This window comes from Mytilus galloprovincialis, chromosome 5 (genome assembly GCF_965363235.1).
Source record: "Mytilus galloprovincialis chromosome 5, xbMytGall1.hap1.1, whole genome shotgun sequence".
In the NCBI taxonomy this organism is placed as follows: domain Eukaryota; kingdom Metazoa; phylum Mollusca; class Bivalvia; order Mytilida; family Mytilidae; genus Mytilus; species Mytilus galloprovincialis.
In genome coordinates this window covers 12,219,313-12,239,041 of record NC_134842.1, presented here as the reverse complement: position 1 = coordinate 12,239,041, position 19,729 = coordinate 12,219,313, and the positions used below count along the sequence as shown (strand labels likewise).

The window sequence follows — 19,729 nt, the reverse complement described above, 5'->3', positions numbered from 1 at the left end:
TAATTTAACAACTTTTAAAAAGCATATTATGGAAAAGGAATTTTCAAGAAACATCGTAAATGATGGTTCATATTTGGGAAGATTGGCTATACTCGAATATTTCTATTAATGGCTAAAAGAATTTTTTAGAACAGGCTGAAATTAAATGGATGTGCCCAGTAACCATGTTCTCTTAAATCCAACAAATCTACCTTACTTGATTTCTTTTCTGGCATTACCTATCAAACTATAGCCTCTTAAGAGCCTGTGTCACTCACCTTGGTCTATGTGCATATTAAACAAAGGAAACAGATGGATTCATGACAAAATTGTGTTTTGGTGATGGTGATGTGTTTGTAGATCATACTTTATTGATCATTCTTGCTACTTACAATTTTCTTTATCTGTAATGAACCCTTTAGTTACAGAGGAAAACATTTTGTAAAAACTTACCAAAATTTACCAAATTAATGAAAATTGTTAAAAATTGACTATAAAGGGCAATTACTCCTTAAGGGGTCAATTGACCATTTTGGTCATGTTGACTTATTTGTAGATCTTAATTTGCTGTACATTATTGCTGTTTACAGTTTATCTCTATCTATAATAGTATTCAAGATAATAACCAAAAACGGCAAAATTTCCTTAAAAACTACCAATTGGGGGCAGCAACCCAACAACCAGTTGTCCAATTCATCTGAAAATTGCTTACTTTGCTGAACATTATTGCTGTTAACAGTTTATCTCTATCTATAATAATTTCGAATATAATAACCGAAAACGGAAAAAAATCCTTAAAATTACCAATTCTCGAGCAGCAACCCAACAACCCATTGTTCGATTCACAGTAGAAGATTTTCACGAAAAATTGGTAAAAAAATGACTATAAAGGGCAATAACTCCTTAAGGGGTTGTTAAGAATTGCGCTAATATTAACGTACCTTTTTGCGGTACGGCCGCTATCTTTGTGACGTCGCGTAATTGTTATACTTTATGTTGTATTGAATAGAAACGTATAATGGCAGACGTAGTTCTATCTTTAACGCCTTAGATAACTTACGATCATATACACAACGCAACGCAATAATCTACATTGGTGCCGTGACTTCAAACGGAGAGAATGGACATCAGCCGACTAAAATCCTTGAGAGCGGGGAACAAAGCAGCAGTAACAAAAGTTTTTAAAAAACTGGAGGAAGCCATCGGAGATTCACAAATAGACACGGAGGAAGTATCAACATTGCTCGAAGCAATAGAGAAGAAAAAGAAGACGTTAGCCTCAATAGATGAAAAGATATTAAATGTAGTCGAATCAGAAGATATTACAAATGAAATTCTTGAAACAGATGAGTATTATTTAGATTTAGAGGGTAAAATTCGAAAATTTAAGAAGTTCTTAAAGCCCGTAACAAACGCAACATCTTCTATACTAGATTCAAACGCACCAGAGTTTGTTCCGTACACAAACCCCTTCACTCACACAAGTCAGCCATTATCTCAGTCAAGTTCGACCTCAAGTAATAACCATCGCCTACCAAAGCTATCTCTTCCCAATTTTAATGGAGACATTCTACAATGGCAATATTTCTGGGATTCATACGAGACCACGATTCATCACAATCACACATTAACTGACATTCAGAAATTTTCGTACTTGAACTCATTGCTTCAATTTGAAGCTGCAAACGTAATTTCAGGATTGACCATGACAAATCCAAACTATCACAAAGCAATTGAATTATTGAGAAACCGCTATGGGCAACCGCATAAAATCATTAATGCATATATGAGAGCACTACTTGATATACCCGCACCACATGATACATTAGAAAGTTTGAGAACATTTCATGACAAATCAGAAGCTTACATACGGGGTCTAGAGTCTCTCGGACAATGTCAGGAAATGTACGGATCGCTATTGATACCAGTAATTCTCGGGAAGATACCGCATGAAGTACGAAAAAATATAACACGAGAAAACGGGAGCGACAGTTGGAATATTCAATCGCTTAGAAACGCGATAGGTAAAGAGATTTCTATTCAAGAGTCCGGATACGGAGATTATACCCAGACGTATTCAACCGCAACCCCTAGCGCAAATTTCGTAACAGGCGTTAAACGAGTAACTACAGATAAAACCCGTCCGATAAACACAACAGACAAATCATTAAACTCGAATCGGAAGAAACAATGCACATATTGTGACGGAAACCACTGGCCAAACGAATGTAAAAATGTCATAGATCACGATAAAAGAGTAGCCATTATAAAAGAAAAGAGATTATGCTTTAATTGTTTAGGTAAGCATAAAATAGCCGATTGCAAATCCAAGAATACGTGTAAGTGTTGCCACCGGAAGCATCACTCTTCATTATGTAAACAGAACTTGTACTCAAATAAACATCATATTGAAACTGAACAATCGCAAAACAAAGTAGACACAGAAACTTCTATGTTGTATACCGCTAGCGAAGAAAGGTCCACTGTTTTACTGAAAACCGCATTCAGTCCAGTCGTTCACAAGAATACATGTATAGATGCAAGAATACTCTTTGACGAGGGAGCTCAGCGCTCATTTATAACAGAAGAACTAGCAGCTAAATTGGACATTAAAAAAGAAGGTTCTGAAACATTAAGTATAGCTACATTTGGAAGTACTACAAAAAAGGTGAGAAATCTTGACAAAACAACAATTAATCTTAAGTCTACCGAAGGAGAATTAATCCCTATTAAAGTTTTAATTGTACCAACCATTGCTTCACCACTTCAAACTCACAACATAGGAAAAACGCAGAAGTTTTCTTATTTACGTGGTCTACAATTAGCACACCCAGTCATGGAAGGAGAGCAATTTGAAATATCCTTATTAATTGGAGGTGATTTTTACTGGGACATAGTTCAAGACAAAATAGTCCGTGGAAACGGTCCAACCGCAGTTAGCTCGAAAATTGGATATTTACTTTCCGGTCCTGTCCCTACACGAGCCAGTAATGCATCTTTCTCAATGATGAATATACTAGTATGTCACAAACAAGAAGAGTGCGATCTTGAAAAATTTTGGAAGCTTGAATCGTTGGGAATTGACGCTAAAGAACAAAATGATCCAGACCTAGCTGAATCAATTGAAAATTACTTACAAACCTCCATTACGAAGAAAAATAATAAGTATGTTACGAAATTACCATGGAGAGAGAATGCGCCAGAACTACCGACAAATGAAGGCATCGCAAAACGCAGAACGGAAAGCGTTATTCGTCGCCTTAAGAAGGATCCCGAGATGTTCCGAAAGTATGGTGAGATAATAACAGACCAAGAACAAAGAGGATTTATTGAAAAGGTATGTGATGAAAGTACATGCACAAACAAGGTTCATTACATTCCGCATCATCCCGTAAAAAAGGATTCAGTCACCACCCCGATACGCATAGTATATAACTGTAGTTGTAGAGCAAATGACAGTAGTCCTTGTCTTAACGATTGCCTAGCAACATATCCACCAATTATGACTGATTTGACGGAGATATTAGTACGCTTTAGAATGTACAAATATGCAGTTACAGCAGATATTGAAAAAGCATTTTTGCATATTGAATTAGATGTTGATGACAGAGATGTCACAAGATTTTATTGGTTAGAAAATCCCATGGACACAGAAAGCCGTTTGATTACTTACCGGTTTAAGGTTGTACTTTTCGGCGCCACCTGCTCGCCATTCATGTTAAGCGCCACGCTAATGAAACATTTTAGAGACAATCCGTCAACTACATCAACAGAGTTACAGAGAAATTTATACGTGGATAACGTTCTGACCAGTTTTACAGATAAACAATCACTTTTGAAATTCTACACTGAGTCAAGAAAATTATTGTCAGAAGCAGGATTCAACTTACGGTCTTGGAATTCTAATAGTACGGAATTACAGAACGTCGCAGGACTAGACAAGATCGGCGACAAGGACGACATAGTCAAAATTTTAGGCATGAGATGGGATAGGGAATCCGATGATTTGAAATTTCAACAGATTGAATTTATGGAAAAGGACAGAATGATAACAAAACGCGAGGTTTTGCGCACATCGTCTAGAATTTTCGACCCCCTTGGATTAATCACGCCAATTACGGTGAAAGCTAAGCTGTTTATGCAGACTTTATGGAAAGCAAAGTTAGATTGGGATGAATGTTTGTCCGACGAACTGAGAAGTAAATGGCAGGTAATAGCTTTAGATATCGAGGAGGCTACCAAAATAGTATTTCCACGAATGTTAACGGAAGGAGTAATTAACGAGAAAACGTCACTATACATATTTTCACAGACGCCAGTCAGTTAGCATACGGAGCTTGTGCTTACTTAGTTACAGCAAATTCATCGATCCTCGTCATGGCTAAAAACAGAGTAGTACCCGTTAAACCGATTTCATTACCACGTTTAGAACTTATGGGCGCGCTTATCGGCGCCAGATTAGCAACGCATCTTCTTAAAGTCATACCAACAGAACATGTGTATATGTGGAGCGATAGCCAAATTGTTTTGAGTTGGATTAAATCGTCAAAAATCTTAAAACCGTTCGTAGAAAATCGACTTAAAGAAATACGAAAATTAACAGAGAATGCTGAATGGAATTATTGTCCAACAGATGACAATCCAGCTGATTACTTAACTCGCGGAATTTACGCTAAACAACTTTATAAAACAGCTTATGGATGAACGGTCCACAATGGATTTTAAATCGTAAAAATTGGCCGACATGGACGAGGAAAATTGAAGATTGCAGCACGATGGTAACTGTTAGTGATGAAAATACAGATGATGAAAGTACAAATGCTTCAACACAGACAATTTCATGTATAGATATACAACGATACAGATCTTTAGAAAAAGCAATTAGAGTAACAGCATACGTCTTGCGCTTTATACAGAATTTACGGAACTCAAGAGATAAACGGACAATCGGATTTATCAGTGTTGAGGAGCGATGTAAAGCATTAGAAGTTCTAATAGTAGCAGCACAACAGCAAACATTTAAGGATGAAATTGAAAGCTTGAATTCATCTTCACAGAAAAAAGTGCAACTTGTTCGACAACTTAAACTTTATACAGACAAAAGCGGATTACTACGTTGTACCGGGAGAATACAAAACGCACCTGTTAAGGAGAGTACTAAATATCCGTTGTTATTGCCAACACACCACAGTCTTACGTCCTTAATCGTAATGGATGCTCACACAAAGACTTTACATGCCGGACTTAACAGTACAATCGCATATATTCAACAGAATTACTGGATACCGAGAATAAGGCAGTGCGTAAAATCACAAATTCGTAAATGCGTTCAATGCATTAAAATATCAGGAATGCCTTACAGCGCACCCGATCCGCCACCGCTTCCTAAAGATCGAGTCAACTACGATTATCCTTTTTCAGTAACCGGCGTTGATTTCACAGGAGCTTTGTATACAAAAGGAAAACACAACGAATTAAGCAAAACATATATTTGTTTATTCACTTGCGCCGCTACACGAGCTATACACTTGGAGATAGTCACAGATTTAACTGAGGAGTCTTTCATGCTTGCTTTTAAAAGATTTGTCGCTAGGAGATCTACACCAAGGATTATGTTGTCCGATAATGCAACAACCTTCAAGGCAGCCGCCGAAAAGATTACAAGATCAAGCAAAGACAACCGAATACAAGAAAAACTTGCCGATCAAGGAACGGAGTGGAAATTCATACCCAACCGAGCACCGTGGTTTGGAGGCTTTTGGGAACGCCTAATTGGACTCACGAAAAAGTCAATTAAAGCAATACTAGGAAAGTCATGTGTCTCTACGGAAATGTTGAATACAATTGTAATCGAAATCGAGGGAACTCTAAATAATCGTCCTATAACTCACATTTCTACTGATATTAAAGATCCCGAACCGCTGACGCCAGCGCACCTGTTATATGGTCGTCGACTTGACAACCAATTGGAACAGAATATAGACAGTGTTACTTCAGAAGACTTGCACGTGAAACTGAATAAAAATCTACAGAGAAATAATGAACTAATCAACCATTTTCGCTCAAGATGGAAACACGAATATCTGACGTCACTCCGTGAATTCCACCGTACATCTGGAAGAAACGAACAAACAATACAAATAGGTGACATTGTACAAGTACACAATGACACAAATCGTATAATGTGGAAATTAGCAGTTGTACAAGATTTAGTTCGTGGAAAGGATGGACTGATTCGATCAGCTGTTATCAAGACCGACACAGGAATCACCAACCGTCCGATTGTGAAGCTCTATCCGTTAGAAATACGCAGTACACATGATGACAGTGAATGAACTTTTCTGCCCTGGAGAACTTTTCTGCCCTGGAGAAATTAGTGGATGTATAGACTGTTCAATTAACTCCAGTTATTATATAGACTTGTAAAAGTGTTAAATTATTCAGACGTGAACAGTTAAAATACTATTGAGAGACTTTAAATATGATTTTATTTCTTTTTATGTCACAATTTACGAATTTTTCATATTGTATTTCAAATTTAAGTTAAATATCATTTTCTGCGGCCCCAGAATGTTAAGAATTGCGCTAATATTAACGTACCTTTTTGCGGTACGGCCGCTATCTTTGTGACGTCTTGTAATTGTTATACTTTATGTTGTATTGAATAGAAACGTATAATGGCAGACGTAGTTCTATCTTTAACGCCTTAGATAACTTACGATCATATACACAACGCAACGCAATAATCTACAGGGGTCAACTGACCATTTTGATCATGTTGACTTATTTGTATGATGATGATGATGATTGTGCCAAATTTAGTTAAATTTGGCTCAGTAGTTTCAGAGAAGATTTTAGTAAAAGTTAACAAGGATGGACAACGCCGGACGACGGACGCCAAGTGATGAGAAAAGCTCACTTGGCCCTCTGGGCCAGGTGAGCTAACAATACAGCAATAGCACTCACTTTTTTATGATTAAACCTGCAACTTGAAAAAAAATAATCTTGTGGTCATGAAAAAAGTTCTGAAAGACTTACCCAGGAACATCCACAAAATCATTACTGCTTTGTCTTGAAAACAGCTTAGTTTTTCTTGCTTCTAATGCTAAGTGTGCACCCTATGAATAAAACAGTACATAAATACATTTCACATCAAATATAAACTTGTTGGTGACCTTCTGCTGTTGTCTGCTCTATGGTCGGGTTGTTGTGTCTTTGACACATTCCCTATTTCTATTCTCAATTTTATTGTAAACATATTTTTAAAAGTATTGACCTTAAGGTAGATTGATTGGTGTTTAACACCACATACAGTACTATTGTGCATTTTAGTGGTGGTCAGTATGTATTTGTGGAGAAAATAGGAGTGTCCAAATAGAACCTAGACCTTCGGTAGGAAATCTGACAATCCTGATCAATAAAGAAAATCGACTACTTTGACCACTCTGCTAGTGAGTCCTCCTATCTTAGGTAAAGAATTATTGAAGAACCAAAACTGAAACATCAGAGTCAGATTTTGTTATTCTAATTCACCTGAAAAACTGATAGACTGTTCTAACGTCATTGCAATATTTCAGGTGGTGAACTAATCTGTACACTTCCATTGATATTATATTTTTTTTCATAAAAGAAAATTTTCTATATTTTATATAGCTTATTTTGTTAACATTTCTGTATATTTTTTCTTGGTAAAACTTCAGGTGCTAACAAAAGAATTATATAAATTTTAACTTTTTGTGCTAGAAAAAAGATATGTTCCTTAAAATACATTTGTGATTATAATAGCAGTCTGCGTTATAAGAATAATGTAGAAAATCGTGTAACTTTCTATGACTCTTTTCAATTTTAAACATAGTATGATATTCAGTGTTATTTCTAGAAAATTTGCTGATGGTGATAAATCATTAAATACAGCTGATCTGAGATAATCTGCATGGCATAAGTTTATATTTTGTAGTACTGAGTAATTGCAAGATTAGGAAGCAATATTAAAAAAGAAACCTTACTTGAAAAACTCCTACATGCTATAGTCTCCATCATGTAAAATTGACAACCAGACTTGATCAAATATTTGAATTTACTTGAAAAACACTAAATGGTAGTAAATAATTATCTTTTACCTGTAAAACTTCTCGTGTTGGCAGACTATGCTCTTCTTCTATTGCATCAGTTGTACTTGTATGTATGTGATGGGTCTGTACAGCTGCTCCACGTAAATCTGTAAATATAATGTAGATAATGAAACAAAGGGTGGATTCAAGTCTGCCCTTTAAAGATAGAAAACGTGTGTATTCTTATTTCAGCCTGGTGCCAATCACTAAATTTTAACACTGTTCCTATGTCTCATTCCCTTTCCCTGTTTATCAAGTGGATGCAAGATTTATAAACCTCAAGGCACAAATACAGGTAAAGGAATATACTTTCAGCGTGATGGTAATTTTTTTTTGACAATTTCATGCTAAAAAATCATGAAAATTGTGACCAAAATGCCCGTCCTTTTTCAAAATCTTAGATCAGCATAAAATTTAAACCATTCCTGATAGTGAAAAGGTTTACAAACCTCTTGGAAAAGCATGTACCCATCTTCTTCTGTAGGATGTCATTTTGAACTGCATCCTAGAGGGAGCAAAAGGGTTGATGAGGGCACGACGTGACTTGACATGATGTTGTGCCCTGGAATGACTGACAGGTGATCCAGCACTCCCAACTCGAGGCTTCAATTTGATTGTTTCTTCACTGTCTGTAGATTCAAATGACAACTTTTTGTCTGAAAAATAAAAATACATAATGAAAATTTCAATTTTAACAGGGTTAACACCATATAAATAAATATAACATTTGTCTCAAATTTGTTAAAAAATGTTAGATATTCTGTATAATTCTGTATATACAAACCAATAACAGGATAACATCCTACAGAATATGCCACTTCTTCTCCACTTGGTGACCTTGGGATATTTATAGCTGGTGACCTTGTTCCTTGACTACGACCTTCAGATTTCTCCAGTGCTAGTCCGGCAAAGTCATCAGATATATGTCTATCTCTTGGCTGACGAAGACGCTTAGCTTCAGCAAAAGTAGATATAGTATTTTTGTTGCCTTGAAATCTAATAATTCTTTTCCTTTCACCCAGCCTACAATACCAAAGAAAATTGTTAAAGCATGATAATTTTAAATTCATGAATATTAATCATACTATATAAATTCATATTCAAACTCATATAAAACAAATATGTGATAAAGTAAAAATCTAATTTAAGCAAATGTTAATCACTTTTAAAACAGTTTTGAACATATAGTTTTCTTATGTTCACAATTACAGACAACAACACTCAAGTTTTTACCGCAAAGTATGTTTATTTGGTGGACTTGTTTCATCTATAGGCTGGCGTCATCAGAACAATGTTACATATAAAATTTACAGTGCGATGCATTTTTTGGGATTACCATTATACTCACCCAAAGCTTGGGACTGGTACTTTAAATATCTGAGCATCGTATTCATCATAGTCAACAAATGGGAAATTATCCTCATCATTATGTACGGACTGTGGTGAGTGGATTAATTCTGAAAGAGAGGGGAAGTTATCCTCATCATTATGTACGGACTGTGGTGAGTGGATTAATTCTAAAAGATAGAACTCATATATATATATTGTTGGTTGGTTTTTATTTGGAGGAGCAAAATAGTGTTACATCAACACTCATTGGAATGGACATAAATAACTTACAAAGAATTATTTTGATTTTGTTTTAATCATTTGAAACTGTAATAAAAACTACTTTCTGTTTTGACACTCATGATCCAATAATATGTTGTTATAAGATATCAAACCCTTATCATGCTTGACTATGAAATCGAAATAAAGTAAAATTGTTGAGAAGCCCTGCTTCTTAAGTATTATTTTATATGAACCATAATATCATGATGTAACATTTAGCTACACCCATCAGGCTAATGCCCTTGTCTTATAAATGTAGACAGTATAATTTCAAAAAAAAGAAACAAGAAAGGGAAAATATACATTCTTAAATTTTTTAAATAATAATGATACAATCATAAATAGACTATTCTAGACAAAAACTCACTGACTTACAATGATATATCTGTAGACATAAAAATAAACATTATCTTGTACAATTAAAACAAAAAAGACTTTTAATATAACAATAAGGTAATGTCAGACTAGATCATATGAAATATTATCTCAGTGACAGGGACTCTAAAAGATCTTTAATTTTTTAAGGGGAGCTATATTTGATTTATTTGTTCTCCCCCTGAGGGGAGTGGGCCGATCCTGGAGGTACTGCAATACCAGGCCAACCCGTGACGAGAGCGGAGCAAGCCCCTGACATCTCATCGAGTACCAAAAATCAGTTTAATATCGAAGTACCCACATGGGGTACGTATCAGATATTAAGCTGATAAGAACAGATACTACACTTTGATCTTAGCCAAAAGGCCGAGAAGCGATACCAGCAATTTAAAAATCTTAGGTAGTCTAATATCAAAACAATTTCATTGGTGAAGGTATGGATCAAGAAAAAATTGAGAAAATTCACTTGCAAATAACTCAATCGTGAGCTTTTCTTCATTTTTTATTTCAATAAGTTTCAACAATATAAATAATTCTTATTTTTTTGGTATAAATATTATTTACTTAGAATAATTGATTTTAACATAAACAATTAATTACTTTATCAAGTAGGCTATTTTTCTATCTAGATTATCGTTCCTGCCAGTTATTTAAACCTATTATCTACGTTTACACTATACAGGCTATTTATAGATAACATTATCATTGTCCACTTAACACGTTAGTCGTGTGTGCCCACAGCAAATATCTACACTCATTTATATCTCCAGGATTTATCATTCAATTTTATATTTTATCACAAAAAAGTAAATGAATGAACAACTTGTCAGTAAATTAATTATTAAATATCAAGTGATTTAAAAACAAAAGGTAAAAAAACTTTAGAGAGCTATTTTAATATGTCTAGAAATTTTGTACTAGCAAAATTGACAGACAAACTTAATATTTAAAAACATTTTGTAAATACTCATGTTTAAACCAGAAGTATCAATAAAGTAAGATACTATCATAATATCTAGAGTGTTTAGCTTTAACTTAAAATAATTCTAAAATCAACAGGTTAATACAAAAATAAAGTGATATTTTGTTTTTCTTTTAAAAATGGAGAAAATCTCTGGGAAATCTGTGCTAGACTTTCATTGTAATATGTCTAAAGGGGGTATAATTGGGTTAGGAGGTGAAAGTTTACAAATGAAGAAAGTGAAATTATAAAACATATATTACCAAGAAACGGACAAAAGAGTATCTAAATATGACATGCATATATTTCTACTAATAAACAATACAGTATGAAAAGGCTATTTTCAACAGAGAAATGACTTAAGATTCCGTACATTCTATAAAATAAAGACATATGACTGGCTATCAGGGTATGAAAAATTCACTTTAGTAAAATGCAATGAATCTTAAAACATTTTGAGTTTTTTAAGGGGACCTTTATTTGATTTATTTGTTCTCCCCCTGAGGGGAGTGGGCCGATCCTGGAGGTACTGCAATACCAGGCCAACCCGTGACGAGAGCGGAGCAAGCCCCTGACATCTCATCGAGTACCAAAAATCAGTTTAATATCGAAGTACCCACATGGGGTACGTATCAGATATTAAGCTGATAAGAACAGATACTACACTTTGATCTTAGCCAAAAGGCCGAGAAGCGATACCAGCAATTTAAAAATCTTAGGTAGTCTAATATCAAAACAATTTCATTGGAGAAGGTAAGGATCAAGAAAAAATTGAGAAAATTCACTTGCAAATAACTCAATCGTGAGCTTTTCTTCATTTTTTATTTCAATAAGTTTCAACAATATAAATAATTCTTATTTTTTTGGTATAAATATTATTTACTTAGAATAATTGATTTTAACATAAACAATTAATTACTTTATCAAGTAGGCTATTTTTCTATCTAGATTATCGTTCCTGCCAGTTATTTAAACCTATTATCTACGTTTACACTATACAGGCTATTTATAGATAACATTATCATTGTCCACTTAACACGTTAGTCGTGTGTGCCCACAGCAAATATCTACACTCATTTATATCTCCAGGATTTATCATTCAATTTTATATTTTATCATAAAAAAGTAAATGAATGAACAACTTGTCAGTAAATTAATTATTAAATATCAAGTGATTTAAAAACAAAAGGTAAAAAAACTTTAGAGAGCTATTTTAATATGTCTAGAAATTTTGTACTAGCAAAATTGACAGACAAACTTAATATTTAAAAACATTTTGTAAATACTCATGTTTAAACCAGAAGTATCAATAAAGTAAGATACTATCATAATATCTAGAGTGTTTAGCTTTAACTTAAAATAATTCTAAAATCAACAGGTTAATACAAAAATAAAGTGATATTTTGTTTTTCTTTTAAAAATGGAGAAAATCTCTTGGAAATCTGTGCTAGACTTTCATTGTAATATGTCTAAAGGGGGTATAATTGGGTTAGGAGGTGAAAGTTTACAAATGAAGAAAGTGAAATTATAAAACATATATTACCAAGAAACGGACAAAAGAGTATCTAAATATGACATGCATATATTTCTACTAATAAACAATACAGTATGAAAAGGCTATTTTCAACAGAGAAATGACTTAAGATTCCGTACATTCTATAAAATAAAGACATATGACTGGCTATCAGGGTATGAAAAATTCACTTTAGTAAAATGCAATGAATCTTAAAACATTTTGAGTTTTTTAAGGGGACCTTTATTTGATTTATTTGTTCTCCCCCTGAGGGGAGTGGGCCGATCCTGGAGGTACTGCAATACCAGGCCAACCCGTGACGAGAGCGGAGCAAGCCCCTGACATCTCATCGAGTACCAAAAATCAGTTTAATATCGAAGTACCCACATGGGGTACGTATCAGATATTAAGCTGATAAGAACAGATACTACACTTTGATCTTAGCCAAAAGGCCGAGAAGCGATACCAGCTATTTAAAAATCTTAGGTAGTCTAATATCAAAACAATTTCATTGGAGAAGGTAAGGATCAAGAAAAAATTGGGAAAATTCACTTGCAAATAACTCAATCGTGAGCTTTTCTTCATTTTTCATTTCAATAAATTTCAACAATATAAATATTTCTTATTTTTTTGGTATAACAATTATTTAATTTGAAATATTGATTTTGACATAAACAATTAAATTATTGTACTGAGTAGACAACTTTTCTCCCTAGATTATGGTTCTTGCCAGTATTTTAAACCTATTATCTACGTTTACACTATACAGGCTATTTATAGATAACTTGTCCACTTTACATGTTAGTCATATGCCTACAGCAAATATCTTTTATTTACATTAATAGCTCCAGAATTATCATTCAATTTCCCATTTAATCAAAAATAGAAAATCAATGAAAAAAATTAAATCAATGATAAATAAATTGATAAAAGTGATTTAAGATAAAAAGGAAAAAAACATAAGAGAATTACTTTTAACATTTTTGTAACCTTATACTTGTCAAGTCTACAGACAAACTAATTTTTTGCCAATATTTTTTAAAATGCTTCTGATTTAAACCTAGAGTATCAACATTTTTGGATATTATCATAAGTTTTCTCACTACGATATAGCCTTGTTGTGCTAATGCGACGTAAAGCAACCAACAATCAATCAATCAATAGAGACTTATGTTTAAACTTGAAACATAGCTAGCTGGAAAGTGATGTCTAAATTTTTAATTGTGAAAATCTGCACTTGACTGGCTTTAAAATATCCTAAGAAAAGGGGGGTATAAGATATTGAGATAGAGAGGAGACCTCTGTCAATATCATTACCTAGTTATTTTTCACATTTTCATATTTTCTATAAAATAATTTGTATATCCTTCAAACAAATACCAGCTGTCATCAAATTAATACATGAAATAATATTCAAAATTTACATGTGATATTGTTTGCTAAATAGATGGGTTTGGTATTTTTTGGGGGGTGGGTGGGTGGGGGAAGGGGGGTGGGAAGCACCTTTTTTTTCTAATATATTTACCAGAGTTTCTTTCTTTGCTTTTTGGTTTTGGCTTGAACTACAATAAGAAATAAAACAAATATCTTGTCTGCATTGTCATATCAAATTATTGTCAATATGTTCCATGAACATCAACTGCTCATGGTTGACATTTTATCAAATAACATTTCAATAGTCAGAGAGCAAAAAATGGAAATGAAACAAATCTCTTTTTTCTTTAAATGCATAATTTAACATACTCTACAACCAACCGTAACACTTTTTTCATTCGACAGAAATAATTTAATGCACTGCTGAATACTTGATTAGGAATTCAGTATTGGTTTAGTTTTATTTTCTCCTTAATTAAAAATTCTTGAATTGATTTGAGTTCTATTTCACACTTATAAACAAAAGGACAGGTGCAATGGTCAAAAGTAACCTTTTGCTTAGATTCTTAAAAATTGGCATGATAAGTAGGTTTTCTAATGTGTTTTTCTTCAGAAGATATATTATAAAAAAGTTGTGGTATGAGTCAACTCTACACAAGAGACCAAATAAAACAGAGCAGGAATGATGTACCAATGTCTTCAAGGGATACCTCATAAATTTTCATTTCCCAAACAAACTTTTTTAGTTTGTCTTGAAATTACAAATCCTATCTATGGATTATTTTCTTTAGTATAACAATTTTATTATCAAAACATTAAGCCATGAAGGAATCCCATAAAACCCTTTTAAAAAGAAAATTGGCACTTTATCATTATAAATTATGTTTTGGTAGTATGTAGTACATGTAACATATTTCATTATAACAAGAAAGAATTTTATTTTTTCATTCCCTGAGCTGCAATGCATTGTTTATATCAAAGTTTTCAGAGGTGCGTGACAGCTGCCTTCTGTTAGGAGGAATAAATATATGTTGACACACATATAAGTTGTTTCAATATACAGAATAGAAAATTAAGGGCAAAAAGTAGAATAAAAAAGAGAAATAAGGTTTAAAAATTACTGACAACTGTTATAAAGTACCCCCCATCCAGACCCTCTTTTACGAAAAAGAACAAAAACAGGCTTGGTCAAATATTGAGCTGGAAGTAGATATAGAAGTAATCAATATTGGATAACCCAACTCTTCCGGACCAGGCATACTATATTAGAGTATACAAAAGTATTTAAACCTACGAAAAACCGGACCAATACATTTCAGTCATAGCGTAAATTTGCATATCAGTTTTAATTCTTTCATATTTTGATATTTTACTGTAGATACAGTTCTTGTATTTTGGTTAATGAAATAAAACAGATTTATTATGTTTATTGTATATAAGAATATTTGATAACTTTTCTGTATTTAATAATTCCTATTAATTGACATATTACTTAAGAAGGGACAGAACTGCATGCATATATATCTATTTTTTCCTTTGTTCTATTTTTAGCTTTTGGAAATTCCTTTTAACATTTACTTTCTGTTTAACAGTAATTTCTATTACCGGTAGACACAATACTTCAAGCCTTTTAAACTATTTTACCTGTGTTCAAAATATAGAAAGTTAAATCAACCACACAAAAATTGCTGTGCACAACTATGGACTTTTTAAAATGTGAAAAACTGTTGACATTATTTAGAATAGATCATTTTAATCAAGAAGTGCAGCTTTAGTGTAATAAATGACACCTTATCTTACAACTTTAAAGGTGATTAGTTATCTTTACCAAAGCCAGCATATATTTGTAAGAAAAACTACTTTATATTTATATGAATATGTTGCTGTAATTGAGAAAACAATTTATTTAGGAGATCATAATTGGTACTTAAATTACCTCGTTCACAGGCATCCAATGTTCTATCAACATTCAAATACTTAAAATTTGTTTCTGCATTTTGATCATGCTATTCGAATACATATTGTGTACTCTTTATTATGTTGAGAACAAATACTGTGATATATTTTCCATAATTTTCTTCACAGGGGCGGATCAAGCCATTTTAAAAGGGGGGTTCCAGCTATACGTCCCCATTCAAATGCATTGATCGGCCAAAAAAAAGGGGGTTCCAACCCCCGGAACCCCCACCCCCTGGATCCTTCAATTTGGAATTTCTATTGCATGACAGATGAACATAATATTAAAGTCTCAGTATAAGACGTGTTCAGATGTGTTTTAATGAGCTCCAGAAAAACTAAGTCCATTTAAAAGTAAAATATTGAAAAACAGGATTTTTTTTTTACAAAATGTACTTCTGGATACTATCTCATGATCATAAAAAAATTTCTGTCCAAGTTTGGTAGAAATCCAGGATAGTTCAAGAAAGCTATTAAATTTTTTAAAAACTTGAACCACAGAGTAAATGTAATGTTTGCTGGCAGAAAAACTAAGTACATTTATAAGTTAAATATGGAAAAACAGATTTTTTTTAAAGATAGTTCAAGAAAGCTATTAATTTTTTTAAAAACTTTAACCAGAGTGAATGTAAGTTTTTCTGGCAGAAAAACTAAGTCATTTATAAGTAAAATACGGAAAAACAGAATTTGTTTTAACAAAATTTACTTCTGGATATATACTATCTTATGATCATAAACAAGCTCCTGTCCAAGTTTGGTAGAAATCCAGTATAGTTTAAAAGAGGGACGAAAGATACCAAAGGGACAGTCAAACTCATAAATCTAAAACAAACTGACAACGCCATGGCTAAAAATGAAAAAGACAAACAGAAAAACAATAGTACACATGACACAACATAGAAAACTAAAGAATAAGCAACACGAACTTTAACATGTTTAAGAAAGATATTAAAATTTTAAAACTTTAAAGACAGAGTGAATATTTGTGGACGACGCTGACAACAGAATGTAGGATTGCTATGTCTTGCTTTTTCAACAAAAGGTGAAGGCAGGACAAAAACACATAAACATTCAAAACAATTGCATGGTGCATTGACACTGACCCCCAGAGAGCTATTGGGATGGTTGATGCAGGAATAAGTGTTGCCGATGTCGCAGCTTGATTTTAAGTGCATGGGTTAACAGTTTGGAGGCTAATAAACAGATATCAACAAACTGGAACTGCATAGACATGATAGAGTAGGCCGAATTCTAGGAGACCAAAAAAACTAACGCTAAAAGAGTAGAGCTACATTTGTCTTACATCAATACATAACAACTTTTATCTGTTTCGGCCACACGAGTAGTGTATAGACTAAGGGCAGATACTGGAGTGCATGTTTCAGCTCAGACCATGAGAAATCACCATCACAGACTAGGGATACATGCACGAAAACCACATAAAGAAGTAGCTAACACCCAACAACCAACATCAAAGGCTAGTCTGGACAAAAAATAAATCACAAAAATACTGAATTCCAATGAAAATTCATAAAGGAAAGTCCCTAATTAATCACATGGCAAATAAAAAGCTCAAACACATCATACGAATGGATAACAACTGTCATACATGTAGTTCTTACTTGGTAAAGGCATTTTCCAATGTAGAAAACGGTGGATTACCCTGATTTTTAATAGCTTGCTAAACCTCTCACTTGTATAACCGTCTCATCTTTTACACTGGTTAAACAGGCTCGTCAATAAAATGCTTCACCTAACAGCTAAATACAACCACAGAGGTCAAAACCTGAACAGTTGGAGTAAGTTAGGACACAATTTTCAAGCTTGATATTGTATGAATTTGGATTCTAGTTAATTTTTGACATAACATAGAGGATGGTAAAGGGGGTGCTTGCACAGAAAACCAGATGATCCGCATGGGTGCAGCTTTATATGACTGCAGAGGTCGAACCCTGAACAGTTGGGGCAAGTATGGACACAACATGTAAGCTTGATACAGCTCTGAATTTGGATTGTGACTAAATAGTTGACACAACATAGGTTTCTGACACAGAATAAATGTGGTATAAGAACTTAAACTTAAAAACTTAAAAATTTTAAATTGGACATTTACCTATTATGGTCCAATATCCAAAATCTAAATACATGGTTATATTCAGCATATTGAAGAACCCCATATATTCAATTTTTGATGAAATCAAACAAAAAGTTTAATTTTGGATCCCGATTTGGACCAACTTGAAAACTGGGCCCATAATCAAAAATCTAAGTACATGTTTAGATTTAGCATATCACAGAACCCCAAGAATTCAATTTTTGTTAAAATCAAACTTAGTTTAATTTTGGACCCTTTGGACCTTAATGTAGACCAATTTGAAAACAGGACCAAAAATTAAAAATCTAAATTCAGGGTTAGATTTGGCATATCAAAGAACCCCAATAATTCATTTTTTGATGAAATCAAACAAAGTTTAATTTTGGACCCTTTTGGCTCCTAATTCCTAAACTGTTGGGACCAAAACTCCCAAAATCAATCCCAACCTTCCTTTTGTGTTAAAATTTCATAGATTTCTATTTACTTATACTAAAGTTATTGTGCAAAAACCAAGAAAAATGCTTATTTGGGACCTTTTTTTGGCCCCTCATTCTTAACTGTTGGGACCAAAACTCCTATAATCAATCCCAACCTTTCTTTAGTGGTATTGAACCTTCTTTTTAAAATTTATAGAGATCCATTCACTAAAACTAAAGTTATTGTCCAGAAACTAAATGCGTCTTCGACGACGACGACAACATCATACCAATATACAACGCAAAAATTTTTTGCGGTCGTAAAAAAACATGTTGAATGTGAAATAAAAAAACAGTGATCACGTGGCTCAAAATAACCCTTTACCACCCTCAACAAAATTAATATGGTCAAACATCTTAAAAATTAATTGTGCAATTTAAGATTTCTTCTTGAAACTTTTAAATATAATTTATTAAAAGATAAATATGACAAATCCCCGTTTTCCCTTTGTGATATTGAACCTTTTGGTACAATGTCAGAAAACTCCATACACTCACACACAAGTTATTTTCCAGAATCAAAAAAAGGCTTGCTTTCGCACCTTTTTTGGTCCCTAATTCCTAAACAGTTGGTATCATAACCCCAACAATCAATCCAAACCCTTCCCTTTGTGATACTGAACCTTCTTAAAATATTTCATAGCGATCCATTTACTAAAACAAAAGTAATTGTCCAGAAACCAAATGTGTCTTCGGATGACGACACGAATGACGACTTCATAGCATTATAAGAACGCAAAAAATCTTTTGCGGTTTAAAAATATATAACAGTCATTATTAAAGAAAATATGCAGACAACCAAATAATTCATTTATGTGATTGTATATAGGTATATTTCATGATAGAAACAAGTATTTTCTTTGTTTCATGATTAAACTGGAAGATGACTTGATAAGTTTGGGTCCAACTTATCAATGATGGTTCATTCATAATGATGTCAAAGTTTTTTAGGCCTGGGCAAAATATTTGAAGTCCCAAATCCACAATTTTCAGTTTTATTACAATCTAAGCAGAATGATACAGACAGTGGGACCATCAATAATACGTGTACTCATGCATGTAGCATGCAGGTAGAGAAGATAGTTGAAATAAAGCTAACCAGCCAGTGACTTTGTGCAATATATAATCCTCAAAAATCATCCAATCAGGGACCTGACTACAATGTTTGCTGTTTGAGAGATGCATGGATTGTTTCAATAATTTTACTTTAAGAATACTTCAAAGGCGTCAATGGACCTTCGATGTGGGAAATATAGAGGAAAGGTTTGACAGATCATG

At 33.3% G+C, this 19,729-nt stretch overlaps 1 protein-coding gene, 1 long non-coding RNA gene and 3 other non-coding genes across 9 annotated transcripts in view; 1 reads left to right on the top strand and 4 right to left on the bottom strand.

Annotated features, from left to right (window-relative positions):
• LOC143075162 (uncharacterized) overlaps window positions 1-19,729 on the top strand; it is a 227,498-nt gene that overhangs the window by 7,437 nt on the left and 200,332 nt on the right. The gene's annotated exons all lie outside the window — the stretch shown is intronic.
• The window catches only part of LOC143075159 (GATOR complex protein Iml1-like), a 73,517-nt gene that overhangs the window by 35,109 nt on the left and 18,679 nt on the right, over window positions 1-19,729 (bottom strand). For 4 of the 5 annotated variants that reach the window (XM_076250486.1, XM_076250488.1, XM_076250487.1 and 1 more), the window contains exons 15-20: window positions 14,076-14,112; window positions 9,439-9,607; window positions 8,875-9,113; window positions 8,540-8,746; window positions 8,100-8,197; window positions 7,018-7,097 (exon numbers count right to left, since the gene is read on the bottom strand). In XM_076250486.1, the coding sequence (XP_076106601.1) occupies window positions 7,018-7,097; window positions 8,100-8,197; window positions 8,540-8,746; window positions 8,875-9,113; window positions 9,439-9,607; window positions 14,076-14,112 (830 nt within the window). The remainder of the gene's footprint in view (window positions 1-7,017; window positions 7,098-8,099; window positions 8,198-8,539; window positions 8,747-8,874; window positions 9,114-9,438; window positions 9,608-14,075; window positions 14,113-19,729) is intronic. The other variant, XM_076250489.1, reaches the window with a different exon arrangement.
• Window positions 10,262-10,454, bottom strand: LOC143077116 (U2 spliceosomal RNA). Its single transcript, XR_012978884.1, has one exon. It is a non-coding gene; the product is annotated as a U2 spliceosomal RNA (small nuclear RNA).
• Window positions 11,542-11,734, bottom strand: LOC143077115 (U2 spliceosomal RNA). Its single transcript, XR_012978883.1, has one exon. It is a non-coding gene; the product is annotated as a U2 spliceosomal RNA (small nuclear RNA).
• LOC143077114 (U2 spliceosomal RNA) lies at window positions 12,822-13,014 on the bottom strand. Its single transcript, XR_012978882.1, has one exon. It is a non-coding gene; the product is annotated as a U2 spliceosomal RNA (small nuclear RNA).